This window comes from Macrosteles quadrilineatus, unplaced genomic scaffold (assembly GCF_028750875.1).
Source record: "Macrosteles quadrilineatus isolate MER2022 unplaced genomic scaffold, UCM_ALF_1.0 Scaffold_2__2_contigs__length_208266976, whole genome shotgun sequence".
Taxonomy (NCBI): Eukaryota; Metazoa; Arthropoda; class Insecta; order Hemiptera; family Cicadellidae; genus Macrosteles; species Macrosteles quadrilineatus.
In genome coordinates, this window is record NW_026542595.1 from 50,729,946 (window position 1) to 50,749,939 (window position 19,994).

A 19,994-nucleotide genomic window follows, 5' to 3' on the forward strand; every position below is an offset into this window, starting at 1 on the left:
AAATCAATCGATGTATCAAGTTACGACGTTGATGTGATAAGAAATGGGTTTAAGTTGAACCTCCACTGGATTGCTGGATTCTCCACAAGCTGGATAAACTCCACAAAGTGTCTCCCTTTCTGGAATGGATACATGCAGGAAGCCATGAAAGAATCTGGAAGCTATCATACATCAAAAATCATTCCAGTACCGTTCATAAATCTAGATGCAAGTAACATGACAACAATAAACTCAGCTTTGACGGACGCTGCTTCTGAGTGCAAGAAAAGAAACTCATGCTGTATAGTTACCTTTGATCAACCGCTTTTCATTAAGGCTTGCGAAGTGGTTGAGGGAGCAGAGAATGACAACCTTTTGTCTTCTGTCATTGTTAGACTTGGAGGTTTTCATTTACTCATGAGTTTTCTGGGTTGTATTGGAAGTATCATGAAAGGAAGTGGCATTGAAGAACTTTGGGGAATTGTGTATGCCAAAGCTACTGTTCCTCATTTGATTTCAGGGCATGTTTTTTTATGTATGTTAGGTTGCTCTCTTTAAATGTCTAATAGACAAGTCTCCTAATCTGACAAATCAGGTCCTAGACTCTGTAATAACAAACTCAGAAAAACTGATAACAAATGAAATGTCACCAGATGAAATTTTCACTTTGGAATCAGTAAGTAATATAGTGGAACAAGTTCTTGTGACCTGCAAGAATGAATCTGAGGCCAGTAGGACAGCTAAGCTTTGGATTCAGCATATGAACATGGTTATCCTTGTAATATAATTTATTAAAGCTGAAAGAACTGGAGATTTTGATCTACATTTGAATACTGTTATTAGCATATTACCTTTTTTCATGCTGCAGGTCATCACTTATATGCGAAAAGTGCTCATCTATACCTTCAAACAATGATTGAGCTCCCACTGAAGATGAAAAAAGAAGATTTTGAACGCTTTTCTCAAGATGGGGTTTTCAGGATTCGACGTTCTGCTCGATACTGGTTTGGTACATGGCCAGATATGGTCATTGAAAAATCACTGATGAGACCTATGAAATCGATTGGGGGCCTAACCCATGGATGGGGAATAACACAAAACACACTTCTACGATGGACCTCGTCCATCCCATTGTGCACAGAGATTACAAGAGCGGTTGAAAGGTTCTGTGGCAAATATCTGAAAACGTTTGAGCTAAATAATAATACAGAAGAAAACCCGGCCAGGAAAAATCGAGATACAAGATCAGAAAGTGTTCTGTAACTGGTTATCGGAACACAATCCATTTTGTCAAGAATCAGGGGAATTAGTAAGCTTATCCTCTGGTCTGGTAGGCGATGCTTCAGTTACATGTGATAAAGCTAAGGATTTGAACAGTCAATGAGGGAAATGACTGGACAGAATTTTGGCTCAATTACAATCAAAAGGAAATTCTAAGTTAAATCCCTCGCAACGGTTAATTCGTCAATTAAATTGGGAGACGATTCTGTCATCGTGAATACGCAGCAGCTTTTCAACAGGATTATATGTGTTGAAAATGAACCTGAAAAGCTAAAGGAGTGTTTCAAATTTGAACTTGCACCGAGACCTCCTTCTTTATTTGACGAAGATCAATGAGAAAAGGAATAAAATCTCCACCTTCAGCCTTTCTACCTGAGGAATCAATCAACATTCCTGATAACTGTAGGCCTATGTACATTGTAGATGGTGGACATCTTTTGCACAGTGTAAAATGGCCACGACCTGCTACTTACGGAGACGTTATTAATTGTTACATTTCATATATACGGTCACACTTGAAGGATAGGTGCGTGGTGGTCTTTGATGGATATCCTGATCAGGCAACAATTAAATGCTGTGAACAGCAGCGAAGAGCTTCCAGAAGAACCTCTGCTACAATTCAACCACTAGGAAATAATTTCACTACAACAACACAGGCAGAGTTGTCAAACAATCGAAACAAAAAGTGTTTCGTAGAAATGCTCGCTGAGAGGTGCTTGAAAAACAACATTAATGTGCGCTTGGCATTTTCAGATGCTGATTCCTTAATTGTGTCAACTGCATTAGAGGAAGCAATGAAAGGTGAAACAGTCGTGGTTGTGGGCCAAGACACCGATCTGCTTGTTCTATTAACTTCATTTGCTTCGATAACTGACAAGGTAATGTTTTGCGCCCAGCTAGGTCCAAAACAAAAGAAACTCTGTTCAACATATGAAGACAACAAACCGTACTGGGAGAACTCGGTGAAGTTATTCTATTAGTACACGCTGTAACAGGTTGTGACACGAGCTAAGCTATATTTAAAAAAAGGAAAATAAATGCCCTGAAACTTGTACAAAAAGACCGTGCTCTAATGGAAGACATGAAAGTTTTTACCAGACTAGGTGCAACAAAAGCAGAGATATCTGCAGCAGGAGAAAAGTTTTTAATTCGCCTATACAGTGGATCAAATAGTACAACCTTAGATGACTTACGGTACTTCAGATATAACTACATTGTTTCCAGATAAAAACTGAACTGAACTGTTTACAATCTGGCGTCTTTACCCCCCACAAGTGATGCAGCAGTTCAGCATTCCTATCGTGTGTATTTACAAATCTAGGAATGGAAAGAGAATCAAATGGACTTCTGACTGGGGTTGGATGAAAACTGGAAGTACTTTAATTCCCATGTTCATAACAAAAAGTCCTGCTCCGTCTGAGCTGCTAAAACTTATTTCCTGCGATTGCAAGACCAACTGTACCAACAGGTGTCAGTGTCGTAGGTCTATGCTTCAGTGTTCTGCCATGTGTCGACATTGTCAAGGGTTGTCATGCGGAAACTCTGGCCAAGCATTAGAGCTTCAGTCTGATAATGAATGAGATTGGGGCAGTAACAGTAATGTAACAGTAACATTTAACAGTAGGCAATGATAAGTGTTTTAATTAAAAATAATTAATTGTATTATAGAGGGTTGTTTTTTACTAAATACAATATTAACATATTATTGCTGATTAATTTTTTTTATGTCTTAATTCTTTGGTAAAATTCAATATCCATTTACTAAGATAACTACCACTACATATAATAGGTGTTTTTGCAAGGGCTGTTGTTAAGCCGTGGACGGGAATAATGGAGGAAGTGCCAGAAAATAACTTTCGGTACGTGTTAAGAACGATACTTTTCATCACGACGCAAAAAATGTTCTTAGAAAAAAGGAATTTTCAAATTTATTTTTTAAATATTGCATTTTATGGCTAAACGGTTAATTATATCGAAATACCCTTAATACAAAGTTGTAGCTCTTATTTTGGCGAACGTTTTTTACATTTAATGTTTTTTTTTATAGGATGAATAGTTTTTGAGTAATCGGGAAAAAACTGTCTTTTGGGCGCCATTTTCCAAGATAGCGGCCGTAGCACAAGTATTTTTTCTAGAACTTTTAGTATGTTATTCCGGAAGTAAAACTCAATATACGTACCAAGTTTTACACTTATAAGAGTTTTTTTAGGAAATGGAGAAATTTGGATTTTAAATTACTACACTATTAGAGCCCGAAAGGGTTTTTGATAATCAGAATGTGTCTTCATGTCAACCGGGAATGTCAGCTATCATCACACCAAATTTCAGCCCAATCCGACCAGTATTTTTTGCGTTTACTTGTCACAAACATCCATCCATCCATCAATACATCCAAACTTTCTCACTTGTAATATAAGTAGGATTAAGTTAAAATAATAGATGTAAGTTTATAACTTATGAAACTCTGTATCTTCTCTACCATTTTGTACCTGTAATGTTGAAAAGAAATACTACATAATTACAAGTAGTACTATCTATAACTCTTTTATGAAGTTTCAAATATATGTTAAGGGAAATGTTAACATCAACATTGCGATTTCGAACCAAACATCTTAGAACTATCAGCTTCAAACTTAATTTAAGAGGTTTGAATCCATGCTTAATGTATACATATATACGATTCATAACGTCATTGTTTTTTGCATGTTAGTAAATGAGTTGTTTAATATTACGACGATGCAAACTCAATACAATTATGAAAAACCAATTTGTTTTTTTAATAATACAACGTTGAAGTAATACAATTTTATTACGCAGTCTATAAATATTTTTTTATCACAAGCGTCAATCGTGTGTGCTTTCATATGAAACACGTGTTATAAGCCATTTTTAAATGAAGTCTTATTTTAATATTCATACACTTTCATATACAGTCAAATGTAAAGAAACTAAATTTAGCGAAATGTGTTACAGTGTGCACGATACAACATTGATCAAAAATATTCGTTTTCTGAATGTAATATACACCATCATGTTTATATGAGTATAATATTGTTGGTATATGCTCTATTTATTTCCTTTCATTCAATTTATGTATATAATGTAGTAGTCTTGAGTTTACGTGATGAAAATTCGTTGTACAACTGTAAAAAGCAAACGCTTCACTGTTTATTTTTATATACAAACCTTTAGACATAATAACTCTTATCAAAATTGTCAATCATTACCAATACAGCATGTAATCGAATACTAACTGGTTACGTTGCGAGATTGCCCATTCATGATTACTCGAATCATAACAGTGAATTGAATGTGATGAATAATTTATCGTCAATTAACCATTCGACGAATATTGCATTGTCACGGAAATTATATTGTGCATTGTAACCAAAATACTAGTTATGAGATGAGTAGTTGTGCTACTTGTGAGATCCTATAATTTGTGTTTCAGATTATTAGACATATATATTTGACTAATCAAAACTATGTTTCAATTAAAAAATTCACCTCAAAACGAGTTTTCAGCTGAGCATAAATAGAAACGAAACGTTTTAAAATGAGACATCAATATAATAAACCTTTCATAATATTCAAGGAAGCTGCAGTATCTAATAAAGGTAATTGATTGATGTACTTTTAAATAAAAAAGATCAAAATAGAAGGTAAACAATTAGCTGTTGAATGCGATCAAAACTTTGGAGTGAGCCGAGAAATAGATCAGGTATTGTAATTGATTCAAATATTTAGTTGACATTGGGCTTTGGACGGTATAATCCCGTCAGACATCTCAGAGCCAATTATCCTGGATTAATTGATGACGTATGTTGGGTCAGATGTGGGATAAACACAAGTCTCCAAACATAACATAACGTAACTTATCAAATATCAACTAAGCTCTCATTTACAAGCTTTTTTGTGATTCTGTCATTTCAATATATTCATTGAAGTAACACATTATTTCTTTGTACTCCAAAGCGGAAATAAAGTTGTAAAGGAATGGCTTTAGATGAAATGGCAAAACAATCAAGAGTCTAAAGATGAAGCCAGATTTTATTTTGTAGTTATGACAATATACAACCTGAAATTTCCATGTTCCCAAGATCAGATAAACGTACTTGCCGGTCATAATTGGATCGAAAAGTCATATATTTCATTTGTATATATTTGTTTACCAATGGAACTTTAGGTAAGGTGGATTCAGAACCATTGGGTTACAAAGTATGTTAAAGCTAAAAGCCATTCATGATATGTGGGTTTTAATCGTCCTCCTTGTCGTCTGTACCATTAAGAGTTAAGCGGATCCTCACCAATTTCAATAAATAAATAGTCTTCATTTAAATTTAATGATTGCTCATACCAGTTTTAAAAAGGAAAAGAAATTGTATGAGAATAATTACTGTATTGTATTATTATAATTAGATTCAGTTTTCAACTATTAACTATCAAGCATCGTTCCTGATTAAACCCATACACCATTACACCATATATGTTATTCTTCCAGCTGTGAACATGAAGCGTGAAACTAATTACAGCTTCTGAAGACATTATAAAACACCACCACATCGCGATCGAGTGTCTAGGTTTCTAATTAAATAACCACAGCGAGAGCAATATCTATCTCGCTGCACATAACACAAGTGAATAGAGATGAGATAACCGGGACAACGATGTCAGTAGGGCAAGGGCTCCGTGATAGAGCGAGGCACTTGGTAAAGTAAACCAAAGTAATAACTTCTGGCAACACTTCGTTTGATGTTAACAACTCTAGTTTGTTGGTATATCATATCAACACCTAAGAAACCAAGAAAATTTAAATCTTACCAAACATCTACAACACATCTCTTGGGCATGAATGGCGTTAGTTTGTTGGTTTATCATATCAATATGTTTGTATCTGTGAAAACTCTAAACACTCTATAAAACTGAAACACCTTTTTTGACATGAACTATTCTAATGTGTTTGCTTATCATATTAACATATTAGTATATTATAAAAGTAAATTGTATATAACACACACTTAACAGCACCTCACCCTTAAAAATGAACAAATTTAGTTTTTTTTTGCTTATCGTTTAAGTAGTCGACATCAATTATGAAACAATTGACACCACATATTTTGTTAGGGTTTTTAACCAACTCTCTAGTATTTGGTGTTATTGCTTTGTAGTCTTATATCTAAATACAGCAAAGAATAATCTGGTATATCTATAACATTAGAAGGAAATACCCCGGTTTGACAGTGTGCTATAATCATTCTAAATACCTATATAAATCAAAAAGGGTGTCCACCATTGATTAGTCTGTGTTACGCGTCCATATCTTACTCACAATATTATGCTTGAACCACTTGTTCATGTTACAGGCGTGAGCATGGTGTGGGTGCCTGTGGTCACCATGCTGTGCTGGTCTCCGCAGGTCTTCGCCCCGCACCCTCACCATACCAGTACCTCACATCTAGAGCCAGCTGACAGAGCGTTGCGCAGTGAGTATATCCAAATATGAAATAGTTATTTACACTGGTCTGAGGTATAAGTAGTTTAAATATGGAGAAAATGGAGTATGTACTCACTGTTTTGCTGTTTATAAGTTTGTCAACATTTTTAATAGAGTTTGTTTTCATTTTTAAAATATGTTTGACCTATGATAAAGGTTGAAGAATCTTTCAAGAGTTAAATGAATGTTATCGTCAAGTCTACGTTGTTTGGAAATAATGGCCCCGTTACCAAAACATTATAATTGTGTTTACTTATTAGAATAAAATCCAAAAGTATTATACTTTAAGCTATGAATGTAAATTGTTACTTAAGTACCGTACACTTATTTTACTGTATTAGCAACATTTTCAGAACTGAAAAATATTTACTTCTTATAAATACGGACCATTTCACAAGTGTACTTCTCTTAGAATCAATATTAATTCATTCTTGATGGTCATAAAGGCTAGACTCACAGGTTGCGTTTTTCTATTTATTTTTCACTTAAGGAAATGTTATGTGTCTTAACTATTATTTCTAAGATAAATTATGTAACAGTTAATAAACAGAATCATAGTCTCCATTAAAACGCTGCTTTTATCTGATTCCAGGAATACATCCTGGAATAGAATATATAAATTATTATGTTGGTCATAAAAGCCCTAACGATATTCTCGAGAGAGATAAATTATTCAAGAGCCAATCCCAATTAAATCTGAGAAAATCAGCAGGTATTTACTGAAGGGAACAATAATAAGGAGAATATCTTGTCGTTGTTGGTTGATCGGTTCTCCAAGCGCAGACGAGTGTTTGTTCTGCTTCATCGCTCGAAGCGTGATATTTATCTACCTTCTATTGTGCTTGACAACGATCTCAACTATTATTTGATGAAATATTTTAATAATTGGTAATTTATACCCTTTGCTATAACCACGTACTAAACTTTCCCTATGAAAATTGATTTTCGACTGACAGGAGATTTCAGGAAAAGATTCTTTTATCAAATTAAACAATCGGAAGGTTAGTCTTTTTTTTCTTTTATTGTGAGCGGAACTCAGATGTTAATTTTTAGTAGTTATACTTTGTAGATAAATATTTGTATATATTAATTGTACAAGCTGCGAGGTTCAACTAGTTGAAATATAAATTGATTTAGTATTTCGTAGAAAATGCTTTAGAATTTTCCCCCTACGAACCACTTTTAAAATTGTATAATAATATTTAGTATTGCAATGTGAATTTGTTAACAATATTGAGGTGGTTTGGATAAGAAACTTTATTCTCTTTCTTGAAATTCATCTATTGACCGCCATAAATGGCCATCCAGGCATCAACGCCGATTATGCTCCTACCGATAGGCCACGGTTATTTCTAGTAAATAATGTACAATTTAAAATGTGGTTTGATAGAAATTTAAAATTTTTAAGTAAATCATAGTTACTTTTATGTAAAAATGATATTCTATGAACTAAAGTAAATAATACATTTCCATCTCAAATCCTTTACTAACACATTACTCAACCAGAATTAAATGTAATAGTGGTAATAGGAATATTTATGTATGATAACTCATTGCATGTTTGTCTAATTTCACACTAATACTTATTTCTAGGGAAGTTATATAGGTAACTTTATATATTTTAATGTCAACGAGGACATTAAAGTTAGATTTCTGATAAAAATCTAGATTCAAAACTTAGATAAAATTTAGCAAATATTTCATAAAAACCTTCACTATCTTAATATCACATCTGGAGATTGTTATTCAAGTGAAATCGAGAGTTTGCATTTCGCCTTCATCTACCATCAACTTTCCTTTTCAAAGATTGTTATAATATGATGATATCAAGATCAGCTCGAATTTACTTTCGTAGCAATCGTGATAAGGGAAAGTATTATGGCGATCATTGCATATAAGGTTGGCGCGAATGTATCAGCGGTATTACCAGCCATCAATTAGTATTCAATTACAGTGAGCCGCCATCACCGTCATCACCGCTGCTTCCATGATCATAGACTCACAGACAAGCCGCTTAAACATCGGCATTATCTTATATTATGTCTAATACGTGTTAGCAACTGGATACTACATCTCAGAGTGCACTAGTTATTACTCTTATCTACTTTCTACTGATCATGATAGCATGTGGTGTAAGATACAAGTGCCGGCGAATATTCCTATCTCGTTTATTGATTGCGAAATTGCCTTTCCTAAATTAACATATAGTTTGATCATTTTGTTTCAGAATCTTAATTGAATATACAGGTGAGATTTACAATGACGAAAACATTATCTTAATATCTTTCAAAGAGGGACGCATTATTTAGATTAAAACAGAAAAAAAGATGCCAGAATTCGTCTTTGCAATTTAATACCTAAGCTGCTAATAATGCAAAAAATAATAGTGATGTCTCGTTTGAACAAATGAGACTTGTTAGAACTGCTCTGACACCTGCAGCGATAAGCAGTCTTTGCTATTGGTGTTAATTCAGTCATACAAAAGACTGTAACTTGGCTTTCTGTCTAAGAAATATAATTACAATTTTAATTAGGAATTACATAATTTGCTTTATTATGTATGGTTAACAATAAAAAAAAATACGAATGTAGTTGTTGCTGGAGAGCAGATATATTCCTTAAATACGCAAAATGTAATACAATAAACCAACATAAAGATGCATTTCAGGGTGTTTTTAAATGAACGAGGGCTTAACGCCCTTTAATATATGATTTTTCATATTTATATATTTGTAAACTTAGCTCCAACAACGTTTTATCTTAAACGTTCAATGTAAGAACAATTTGTAATAAAACACAAGTAGAACTATCTTGTGAGTTTTTTTTTCTATACATTGTTGATTAGTGTTTATAAAATAATGATTTCATCAGCCGCATTATTCAAGGTGGGATAGAAGAGGAGGAACCTACACTTGGTTAAAGCTTAACACACGAAGGTAGAAATCACAATTTGGGCCCCGAACGGGTAGTTGTTGATCAGGTACAAAGAAATAATTCCCCCCCCCCCCTTCTTGGCACCAACAAACAAAACAGTTTGAACTGGCTCGTATTATGTACTGTACTAACTATAACTTAGATACATTTCACAAAGCTGTAAACCGCGATGTTAATTTCAAAATACCCTTTTCTCAACCATTTTCATATTGAGCCACTTTGCAAACGGATGGCGATCAATAGAGAAGTTCGACATTTCTTAGGGTATAGCTAGTAGAGTTGACTCCAAGCTTTTGGAGATATGGGGATACTAGATAAAACTACTTACTAAATCACCATTAAGCTGTAAATTCGTATCGAATAACTAGGCATGCCACTCACTTTAAGGCGAAAGCCAAATGTCACTTATCATACATAACATTTTAGAAAAAGTATTAAAAACAAAAACTATGAAAAGTCTTTTAAGTTCCATTATACACTATCTGCCATTGACTTTTAGACGAACAATTACTCCTGGATATGTTGTAAACAATGCAAAAGTATAATTAATCATCCTGTTGAACACAGATATTTAAATCGTGTTAGGGATTACTTACATTCTCAATCGAAATACCACTAAACATAATGGTTTTTCAAAAATGTCTAAGAGTGGGTATTTTAATTTGACATATTCTCAGGCCGGAACCTCATAATAGTTACAGCTATAACCTAGATAAGTAACTATAATAACAGTGACACATTGCAGGTTACCTGATCAGTGAGCGACCCTGCGGTGCCCAGTACGGCCTCAACGGCACCTGTATGTTCATGTACGACTGTGAGAAGACCAACGGCCACCACATGTTCATGTGCAAGGACTCCTTCATCTTCAGGTCGTGTTGCGGCCACAACCTCACCCCTGAGCAGATCAAGCGTCTACCTCTGCACATTGCACCCTCCCTGCCACAGTCTAGCCAGTCCCGACCCGTGGAGCAGTCGCGACCCCCTGGACCTGCACGGCCTCACTTCATGACCTCCCCGTCCTCCACTCCTAGTCCATACAAACCCCACATCACCATCGTCCAAGGGTCCCACAGCAGTCCGAGGCCGGCTGCTCCGTCCAGCTCTACAGAGAGGTGATTTATCTGATTAAGTGACGACAGTATGTGTGATAGGTACGATATCTACAAGGTGTCCTTATGCGGACCCACGGAAAATCGCGTACGTCTTTGAATACTATGACTCCAGATTATTAGAGTAAACCATAGTAAACCAACTTTGATCTTTTAAAAACTCATTAGTTTTGTTATCAGCATAGCAGTTTTATTTCCATTCCAAATTAACACTAAAATGCCGAGAAATAAACTTTATAGAATTAACGTGATGTTAATGATTAGTTAAAAAATTAAAATCTAGCACCAGAAAATTTATCAGTACATTAATAATTGTTCTACTTCACATAAAATCTCTTTACAATATAAAATAATTTATTTTCTTTATGACAGGTTTATTAAAATGGCATGATTTATATATTTGAATATCCCCAACAGGATTGTTCCATATTGCCTTGTGCAGGTAGGTGGCTCAATATGGCCCTCTGGAGTCTGAACGCACGCTCTGCAACTGTTCTTATTTACACGGATTTCCCTTGAGATTTCCTCACTACAAACAGTATCGCGTTTCATCATATATGCTTCTATAATACAGACTGACATTTGATTATACTTAACGACACGGTAATTTATAAATTTATAAAATAAAACAAAACTATGCGAAACTAATTGTATACCCCCTTAATCTTTCGTTTGTTGATTATCTCCGACCAACCCGACAACACTTTCACGAGTTCTGTGATTGGATGAGTACCACTGAGATGAGAATGATCGTTTCATATCTAAAGGTCATCGACTGGATTCCAATCAGTCTAAAGCAAGCATAATTGGACTAGGTAGCCATTTTTCACATTCCTATTGATTAATAGCACCTTAAAACTCTCTTGTCAGTAAAAAGTTGTAAGAAGACCACTTTCTCACGCTCCACGCTCTCTCACGTGCACTTTCGTTTGAAGCATCTAGGTCTCGCTGCTACGGAAAACTGAATTATTAATACATGTCCGAGTCACTTCCTCTATGAGGATTTATGGCTAACTCAGGAAGTCGTGTTAGGGTCATATGATTACTTTCCAGCAGGTAGTCTTTCTCGTATGCCACTGACATACATTTTCTGTTCTAAGAGTTGTTGACAGGCAGTTCCTCTATCATAATACTCTTTAATTTCTTATCAAAAAAATAATTTGCCCTAGTGCAAAGTGAAACTTTTACGTAGCAGAATATATATTTGTAAATACCAACCAGCACACCAGATATTATCGCGTTGACTTAAAAAAACAATGATTTGTATGATAGCTCAGAGTAATGTTTTTGGAATGGTTGAAACATTTAGGCTTGGTGTTTAAAAACTCCATAAATGTTTTAACCTTAGCGTTCCCTGCGTTATAGAACGTTTAGTCAAGACCAATCAGAATATAACTGTTACACATAGCAATAACGTATACATATTTGACAGTGTGGCTGGTAACTGATGTTTGTATTGTGTCTAGATGGGGCCATCAACACGGGACCGGCCACAGTCACACGATGGAGTCAGACCTAAGTAACATGGTAGACTCTACGTGGTCCAACAGTCACCACTGGCCTACCTTCGTCACCAAGCCCCAGGCCCAGGCCAAGCCGAGGCCGTCAGTCATGTTGTCGTCCACCACGACCACCACGTCCACCACGACGTCGCCAACAACGACCACGACCACGACCAGTACGACCACACCGGTTCAGTCGTCCAGTAGCCCCAGTGTGTCAGCCAACAAGACCTCTGATGGTAAATATTTACGGATTCGTCTCATGGATTGTAAAATGTTCTCCATTTACTTTAAAATAAATAAAATTGGAGTTCTATAAATTAAAAGGGTTAGATATGATTATCGAGATTAGTCATGCTTAGTATTGTTTAAAGTTTTGTATAACATACCGTTACTAGACATTACGATTTAAGATCAATTAGGATTATATTACTGTATCAATTATTGTGTTGCAGAGTGCGGAGTGCCAATGGTCAACTCACAACCCGAGAGGTTGAGCGGAATGAGGATCGTCGGCGGCAAAAACGCGCAGTTCGGCGTCTGGCCGTGGCAAGTACGTATCAACTTGTATAACTCAATTACCAACAACTGTTATGTACTATGAATGAATCTCTGAGTTAATTGAAGATGCAAAGAATAGTGCGCATTCATTAAATTTGCTTTATCCTATACGAAAATAAAGACACAACCTGAATTGATCACTTAAAATCTTACAGTTTAATTTTTGTTCCTTTAGGTAACATGTGGTTAGTCAATTTATAATCCAGCTTAAATCCGCAGCATGTACATTTATGACGAAAACAGTAATTTAGAAATAACCTCATTGTGTCTAAGTTGTCGAAAAAGGAAATACATCTATCTTTTCATAATTCTTTACAATTACTTGGATAAATTTAAATCCTAACAAGATCTTGGAATTGAAGTTATATTGTTGACGAATAGTCAAAGGTTGTAGATATACAAAACATAGCGTTTCATAATCAAACGCCAATCATGTTTTGCAGGTGTCAGTTCGCAGGACGTCTTTCTTCGGGTTCTCCAGCACGCACAGATGCGGCGGCGCGTTGCTCAACGAACAGTGGATCGCTACAGCGGGGCACTGCGTAGACGAGTAAGTGCACATTGCCTACTCATCAGCATCCATTCTCAAATATTTATTTCCATATTATTATTTTAGATTCTGTTTAACTCTTGTTGTGTCTGTAGTTTACTAGCGTCGCAGATTCGTATCCGGGTGGGAGAGTACGACTTCTCCAGCACGATAGAGCCGTACCCCCACATGGAGCGAGGGGTGGCCAAGAAGGTGGTCCACCCCAACTACAACTTCTTCACGTACGAGTACGACCTGGCGTTGGTGCGACTAGACGCGCCACTGGAGTTCGCTCCGCACGTATCACCCATCTGTCTGCCGGGCAGCGACGACCTGCTGATAGGCGAGCCTGCCACTGTCACAGGCTGGGGGAGACTCAGTGAGGGAGGCACTCTACCGTCCGTGCTGCAGGAGGTAATAGGGTGCCTTGCAATTTGTTATGATTGTAGGAAAACATACTTTGAATTGATTATTCTAATAAGGCGGTTGCCTGATATTACAAAACCTGTGAGGGAAAATATATTTGCATACCAATTAAAAATATATATTATCTTTCATAACAACCATCCATCACAGCTCTGACTTGTCTTTGCTCCCCGAGTCTCGGCACATATAAAGTCATGAATTAAGCAGTGCCCTGTCATTGACTGCCGCGGTACACTTCCGTTCAACAGATTCCATTTAATAGTAAATGTAGACCTGGTGTTCATTAATATTATGTGCCGTATTTTCGCTAAGAAATTGTTATTTGTGCAACTAGTGAGCAAAGGGAGCAATTGACTCACTCGAGAGAAATACTTACTCACGAGCCGTAGGCGAGTGAGGGATGGTTTCTCGAGTGAGGCAATTGCACTTTGCACTCGAGTTGCACATTATATTTTTCCTACAGTTACCATAAAAAAATTTTAGTTTGGTAAAGAAACGTGAAATATTTTTTTACACAGAAGTGAACTTTTAATATTACATTTAATGATACAACAGTACAACAGCTGACCAGCTGATTTACAGCCAGTGCTGCCAACGTATTTCGTGCGCATACGGCCTTGTCTGCATGTTACGCGCTCACTATTTCGTGCCTTCACGTTGCAAATATGGAGTGAGTGAGACAAAGTAATTAGAGTGAGACAATGTCAACATTGTCTCACTGATGAGCGAAATGACCACTTTGCTTTCTCAAATCAGTGAGAGAACATGTACATTTTTAGGTAACTGTAGGAAAACCCTGTTTTTCTACGAAAGATGAAAAATTCGGAAAACTCTTAAGTCAACGAACAGTAAAAAAAAAAAAAAACATTTGTCTGTTTATTATATTTTACGAAAAAAATATTTCAAACAAAAACTTATAACATTTTATGGTCTGCACGAAGAAAAGACTTTGTGGGCGAGAGAATCATTAAACAATAGTTCATATAATCCCAGTTTTATTTTGATTTGGCTCGATCTCAAGAGTGGTGCGCAGTTTGAAGGTTTGTTTTCTTTTTGAATAAACACAAATATGTTGTTCAATTTACTCTATGTCGTTTTGATATGTTACTTTACTGTTCTAAGAAGGACGTTTTTCATGACATGACGAAAGTTTTAGGTTTTTTGCAGTATTAAAAAAAAATATTGAAGAAGTAAAACAGTTATGAGGTTTGTTGCCATAATAATTCAGGAAATGCAAAATGAAATAACTGCATGCGTTGAAATAGATTGTTACTAATAAATAGGGTCTATGAATATTATTTACAACGAGCTCAAACAATAATTTTTTTATATTCCTTAACCGTTCATAAATTCCTTATAATTCTAACGAAACCATCAAAGTAATTTGTGCACTTCAGTTATGATGAATTTGCAACAGTTGAGCTACCTGAAGTATCTAATTAGACCGTTAACGTTTTAATCCTGAAAATGAACGCTGTTATTCAAATAAATATCCTGGTCTCCCTTCTTACACTAATTGCAGAGGGGGTTACCAAAAATAAATTGTTTTTTTATTGTCCTTTTATTATATACGTTTAAAGTTTCTGTTATAATATTCGTGATAAACTGTATGGATCATAAACATAAACAAATGACGTTACTGGCCCCATGTTTGCATTATTATTTAAATGGAATTATCAGATTTCTTCTAAACTATATGTTGATAATTTAGTATAGGTTTCAGACCAGTGACGTGATTTGTTTAAATTTCTGATCCATAGAGTTTCTGTTGTAATTTATTGACAGAAACAGGATGAATAAAAGAAATTTCTTCTAACTCTGTTTCGATTTGCAATATTGAGTTTTATTAATATTTTGCAGGTGACTGTACCCATCGTGAGCAACGAGAAGTGTAAGAGCATGTTCTTGCGCGCAGGCAGGCACGAGTTCATCCCAGAAATCTTCATGTGTGCGGGCTACGACAACGGTGGCAGAGACTCTTGTCAGGTATACAGAATACAGATCACAATCACCACCGATACTGACGATAGTACTGATACTACAATAACTCACTTCATATCTAGTTTGGTAGCAATGACCTTTGGTTTCATTTGTTATATACCATTATAATACTCATAACGTATTTTTTTGTTTCAACTAATAAGGGTTTTCGAAGTCAAAATTATTTGCCCACTGACCTCTTTTGCTTACAAAACATAGTTTAATAGAAGGTCAATAGCCGAATATAAACCCACAACTTTTCTTCAACTATATTTCCTACAGAAAGCTAGACCTATGTTTGCGCGTCAAAATGCCTTGTGGGTAAGAAGTGAGAACCCCAATACGTACAGTGATTTTATTCCTTTTTACAAATTACTATATTTCTATGCATATTACATCCAGGGAGACTCCGGTGGACCTCTGCAGGTGAAAGGCAAGGACGGTCGCTACTTCCTGGCGGGCATCATCAGTTGGGGCATCGGGTGTGCAGAGGCCAATCTGCCCGGGGTCTGCACAAGGATATCCAAGTTTGTCCCTTGGATCCTGCAGACGGTCACGTAGCCGAGTGCGCAACAACCCCTACAACAACAAGAACGTTATGTTTTGTGAAAATGACACTCTACCCCTTGAAGAGGCATTAATTTATTTTTAATTAAGCGACGAAACGTTACGTTCGTTTGAAGTGATGGAATAATAAAAGGGTTTCAAGATGAAAACTACGGAGCGCGGCTCAAGAATAGACCCTTCATTAAAACGTATTTAGTTCCTGTTTTCTTGAAACATTTAACCCTCTTTTAGAATACGGCCATTATGAAAGGTTTTAATTGTCTTTATAATTAATTGTGAGAAAAAGTAAGAAAAACCAAATTTGTTATAAGACTATGCTGATTCTTTATTTTTCTATTTTAACCTTAACATATGGTGATTTATAATGATATAAAAAAGTTGTTGGTGAATTTCAAAAAAGGGATAAGTGCCCACCAATTTATCTTAAATCCAAACATCATTGCTCTCTTTCATTTTCCTTATTAATAATTTGTCTTTATTAACCTCATTTAAAGTAATCAAAATGAAGTTGGTAGTTTTAAAAGATAGCAGTAGTCAATATAAATTTAATGTATATGTTTGTAAATGAAAAGATTTGAAAAGTCTTTTTATACAGTGATACCAAAAGATTAAGTAAATATTTGTTACGTATATCTGTAAAAATGTATACTAAGGGATCACTTTGTAGTATAAGATGTAATAAATGTAAATATTGTATTATCGTTATTTGTATTAAAGAATTTATTTACTTCAATTCTATTTTCTTCTACATGATGCAATTTTTTATTGAATTCCCTCAATTTCCTGAATTATCAAATTAACTAGTCCCATGGACTCAAGGTAAACAAGTTAATTATGTTTTAAGAAGAGCAGTTCATGTTTTGGAATATTAAAAATAATATTATCAAGAGATACAACACATAAACAAAAGGGCTCGCATGCACTACACATATGACACATAATTGAGTAAAACTATTGATTGAGTAAACTCAAGTAAAACTAAATTAAGTAAACTATTCATAAGTGGCATAAATCGATTGGCTGATTACATTTAAGGTATGTCTCTGTTCTGTATATGTAGAGCGCGTTTTGTTTTATTTTATTTCAGTTTAAAAGTATTTTGACAACCGATTAAAAACTCGTCTGTGAACTATTAGTTGTACTAGATTGTAAAACCAACAAATAAGCTCAAACGTAAGAGAGAAGCATCAGCTAACATCAATTCTCAACAAGCTTCATAATTTACAATAATATGAGAAGATTAAATTTTGTAATTCGAAATGTCAATTGTAAAACATTTAATCATCGTGAGATCTTCTGACGGATCAGTTGGAAGATTTTTAATACGTAGGCTGTAGTTATATGGAATTGCTCGTAGTTTATTAAACTGCAGTGTAATCACACAGATTATGTTATTTATACGTTTTGTCTCTTAATATTATTAATTTATTGACAAGTTAATCAAGTTAGCGTATAAAATACCGGGATAAAATAGAAATTGCATTGTTTACAATATAAATTTCCCAACTGACAGATTAAGTTATAAGTTTGAAACCATACATACACACATTATTTTGTGGAAATTACTTGTTAATCCTCTCGGTTTGAAAATAATTTTCAGAAAAATTTAATGATTTTGAATCATCACTTTATATTAAAATCACGATGTTGCACGTGTCATGTAGCTTGGTAAAGGATGATTTCCTGGAATCCATCACAGAGGAAAGTCGGAAAAGCAATTTTATATCAATTTGAGATAGTAAAGTAGAAAGGAAAGCGAAACGTAAAGGAAGGATTGAGATGCCGTTCTGATTGTGACAAAGGTATTGGGATCCAGCCACAGCAGGCTTTACTGCCGCACTGCAACACGCCACAATATTGGCTGAGGATATCCACATGATTGGCATTTTGTAGCTTTTGCTGAATGAAACTAAAATCTGATAAATCGTGCAGCAAACTGTATCAAATACATGGAAGATAGCTTTGCCATACATCCTAGAACCATTGTAATAAAGTTACACTTTGCTTTGGGTATTAAGCTTGTTTCATATAGTAACGGAAAGTAAATCTATACTACTATATAAATATCTAATGGTGGCTGTCTGTATTACTAATAAAAGAAGAAAAAACTACTGAACTTAAATTTTACAAAAATATAGCTTAGGTGAGGATTTTAAAAGTAAATATTGATTGGTTTCCATGGCTGCAATGAGAATACTCACAATGATTGTATTTGCTTTGACATTTCAATGTAAACCAGAAGAACTGCCAAATTGCACATTTCAAAATTTCAGACAGCTGATCCAATTAAATTAAATATAATATTTTTCACAATTAATTATGTGGTTGGTTTATTTAATAAAAAACTTAATCATAGATCATTTATTCTAAAACTATGTCAATGATTATAGAAATAAAATAAAATATTATATAAGTTTTGCTGTATCAACTTAGGCTCTGCTTTAGATTTTTTAAAGTTCCTTAATTAATATATAAGGTTATTGATATTTTTCATGGAAATAGTAAGAAAATTACAATATATGGATGTTTTGCATAAATTTTGAGTCTAATTTTTATAAATTCGGACTGCGTAGCATGTGTTGGATTCACTTAACATAACTTTCACTTCACATTAATTTTTTATATTTAGTTAAATTTAGCAATTGTGTTTTGCTACACATCTGCTTAAATTAAACTAAAGAATACCATAAATAACTCAATTGTGCGCCGATGATTTTCGTTTTCTAAAATCTGTGGTATATGTGTAACTATATTTAATTATTAAAGGTAATACAAAATACTCTTATTTACCTTAAAATAGCTTGCAGTTCACATTTACTTTATTTTATAAATTTATTATTTGTGTTTTTCCACATTACTGATTAAATTAAATAAAGGAAAATACCACAAAACTAACCTGTACACAGTGCGTTTTTGTTTTTAAAATCAATGAAATATCTGTTACCATGATTACTTAATGGTAAATGTGAAAATGTAAAGGAAATGGACTATTGAACTGATTAAAAGAACTGATTTGTATATATCGCTGTTCGTTGATATTTTTGTAGAGTAAAAACCAGAGATGCAATGAAACATATACTGTATTTACTATTACCTTTTTAGTCCTTGATGTTTTCAAATCATATTAGTTTTGTCTGCCGTCTTTAATGCTAAATTAATAATTTACAACTTTTATATGGTATAGATATCGTTTATTTAATATTTCAAAAGACTATTGATAAGGTACAAAAATATTTATACAGTTTATAACAGCTGATGATGTTAGTTTTGCAACTTCAAGATTGAAATTTAAAATATCAAATATAAAGAAAAAAAAATGTAACTAAGGAAGATGAAGGTAAATCATGTAGCCTATGTGAAAATGTTATTCGAAAATGTGGTAGTTTTTCTCATATCAGCCTACACCAGATTTAAAAATGCGGTTTCCACTACTTACCAGATTTAAAAGTCATAACTTAAATGTTTCTATTAAGGCCATAAAGGTTGAATTTTGTTTCTAAAAGTGTTGGCGGATGTTTAACTATTTTATGCAACAGATGCATAGATCGAAATGTTTCTATTTTGTGTCCTCGTCCGTTGCGAAGCACGGGTACAACAGCTAGTAGTCTAATAACGCTTAAAACATAATA

At 34.5% G+C, this 19,994-nt stretch overlaps 1 protein-coding gene across 2 annotated transcripts in view; it reads left to right on the forward strand.

Annotated features, from left to right (window-relative positions):
- LOC128986124 (serine proteinase stubble-like) overlaps positions 1 to 17,098 on the forward strand; it is a 156,936-nt gene extending 139,838 nt beyond the window's left edge. For both annotated transcript variants that reach the window (XM_054406274.1, XM_054406275.1), the window contains exons 2-9: positions 6,624 to 6,743; positions 10,434 to 10,803; positions 12,267 to 12,541; positions 12,758 to 12,855; positions 13,307 to 13,413; positions 13,509 to 13,806; positions 15,679 to 15,804; positions 16,201 to 17,098. In XM_054406274.1, coding sequence (XP_054262249.1) covers positions 6,624 to 6,743; positions 10,434 to 10,803; positions 12,267 to 12,541; positions 12,758 to 12,855; positions 13,307 to 13,413; positions 13,509 to 13,806; positions 15,679 to 15,804; positions 16,201 to 16,359 — 1,553 coding nt within the window. In that variant the 3' untranslated portion in view covers positions 16,360 to 17,098. The remainder of the gene's footprint in view (positions 1 to 6,623; positions 6,744 to 10,433; positions 10,804 to 12,266; positions 12,542 to 12,757; positions 12,856 to 13,306; positions 13,414 to 13,508; positions 13,807 to 15,678; positions 15,805 to 16,200) is intronic.
- The last annotated feature ends 2,896 nt before the right edge of the window (positions 17,099 to 19,994 follow it).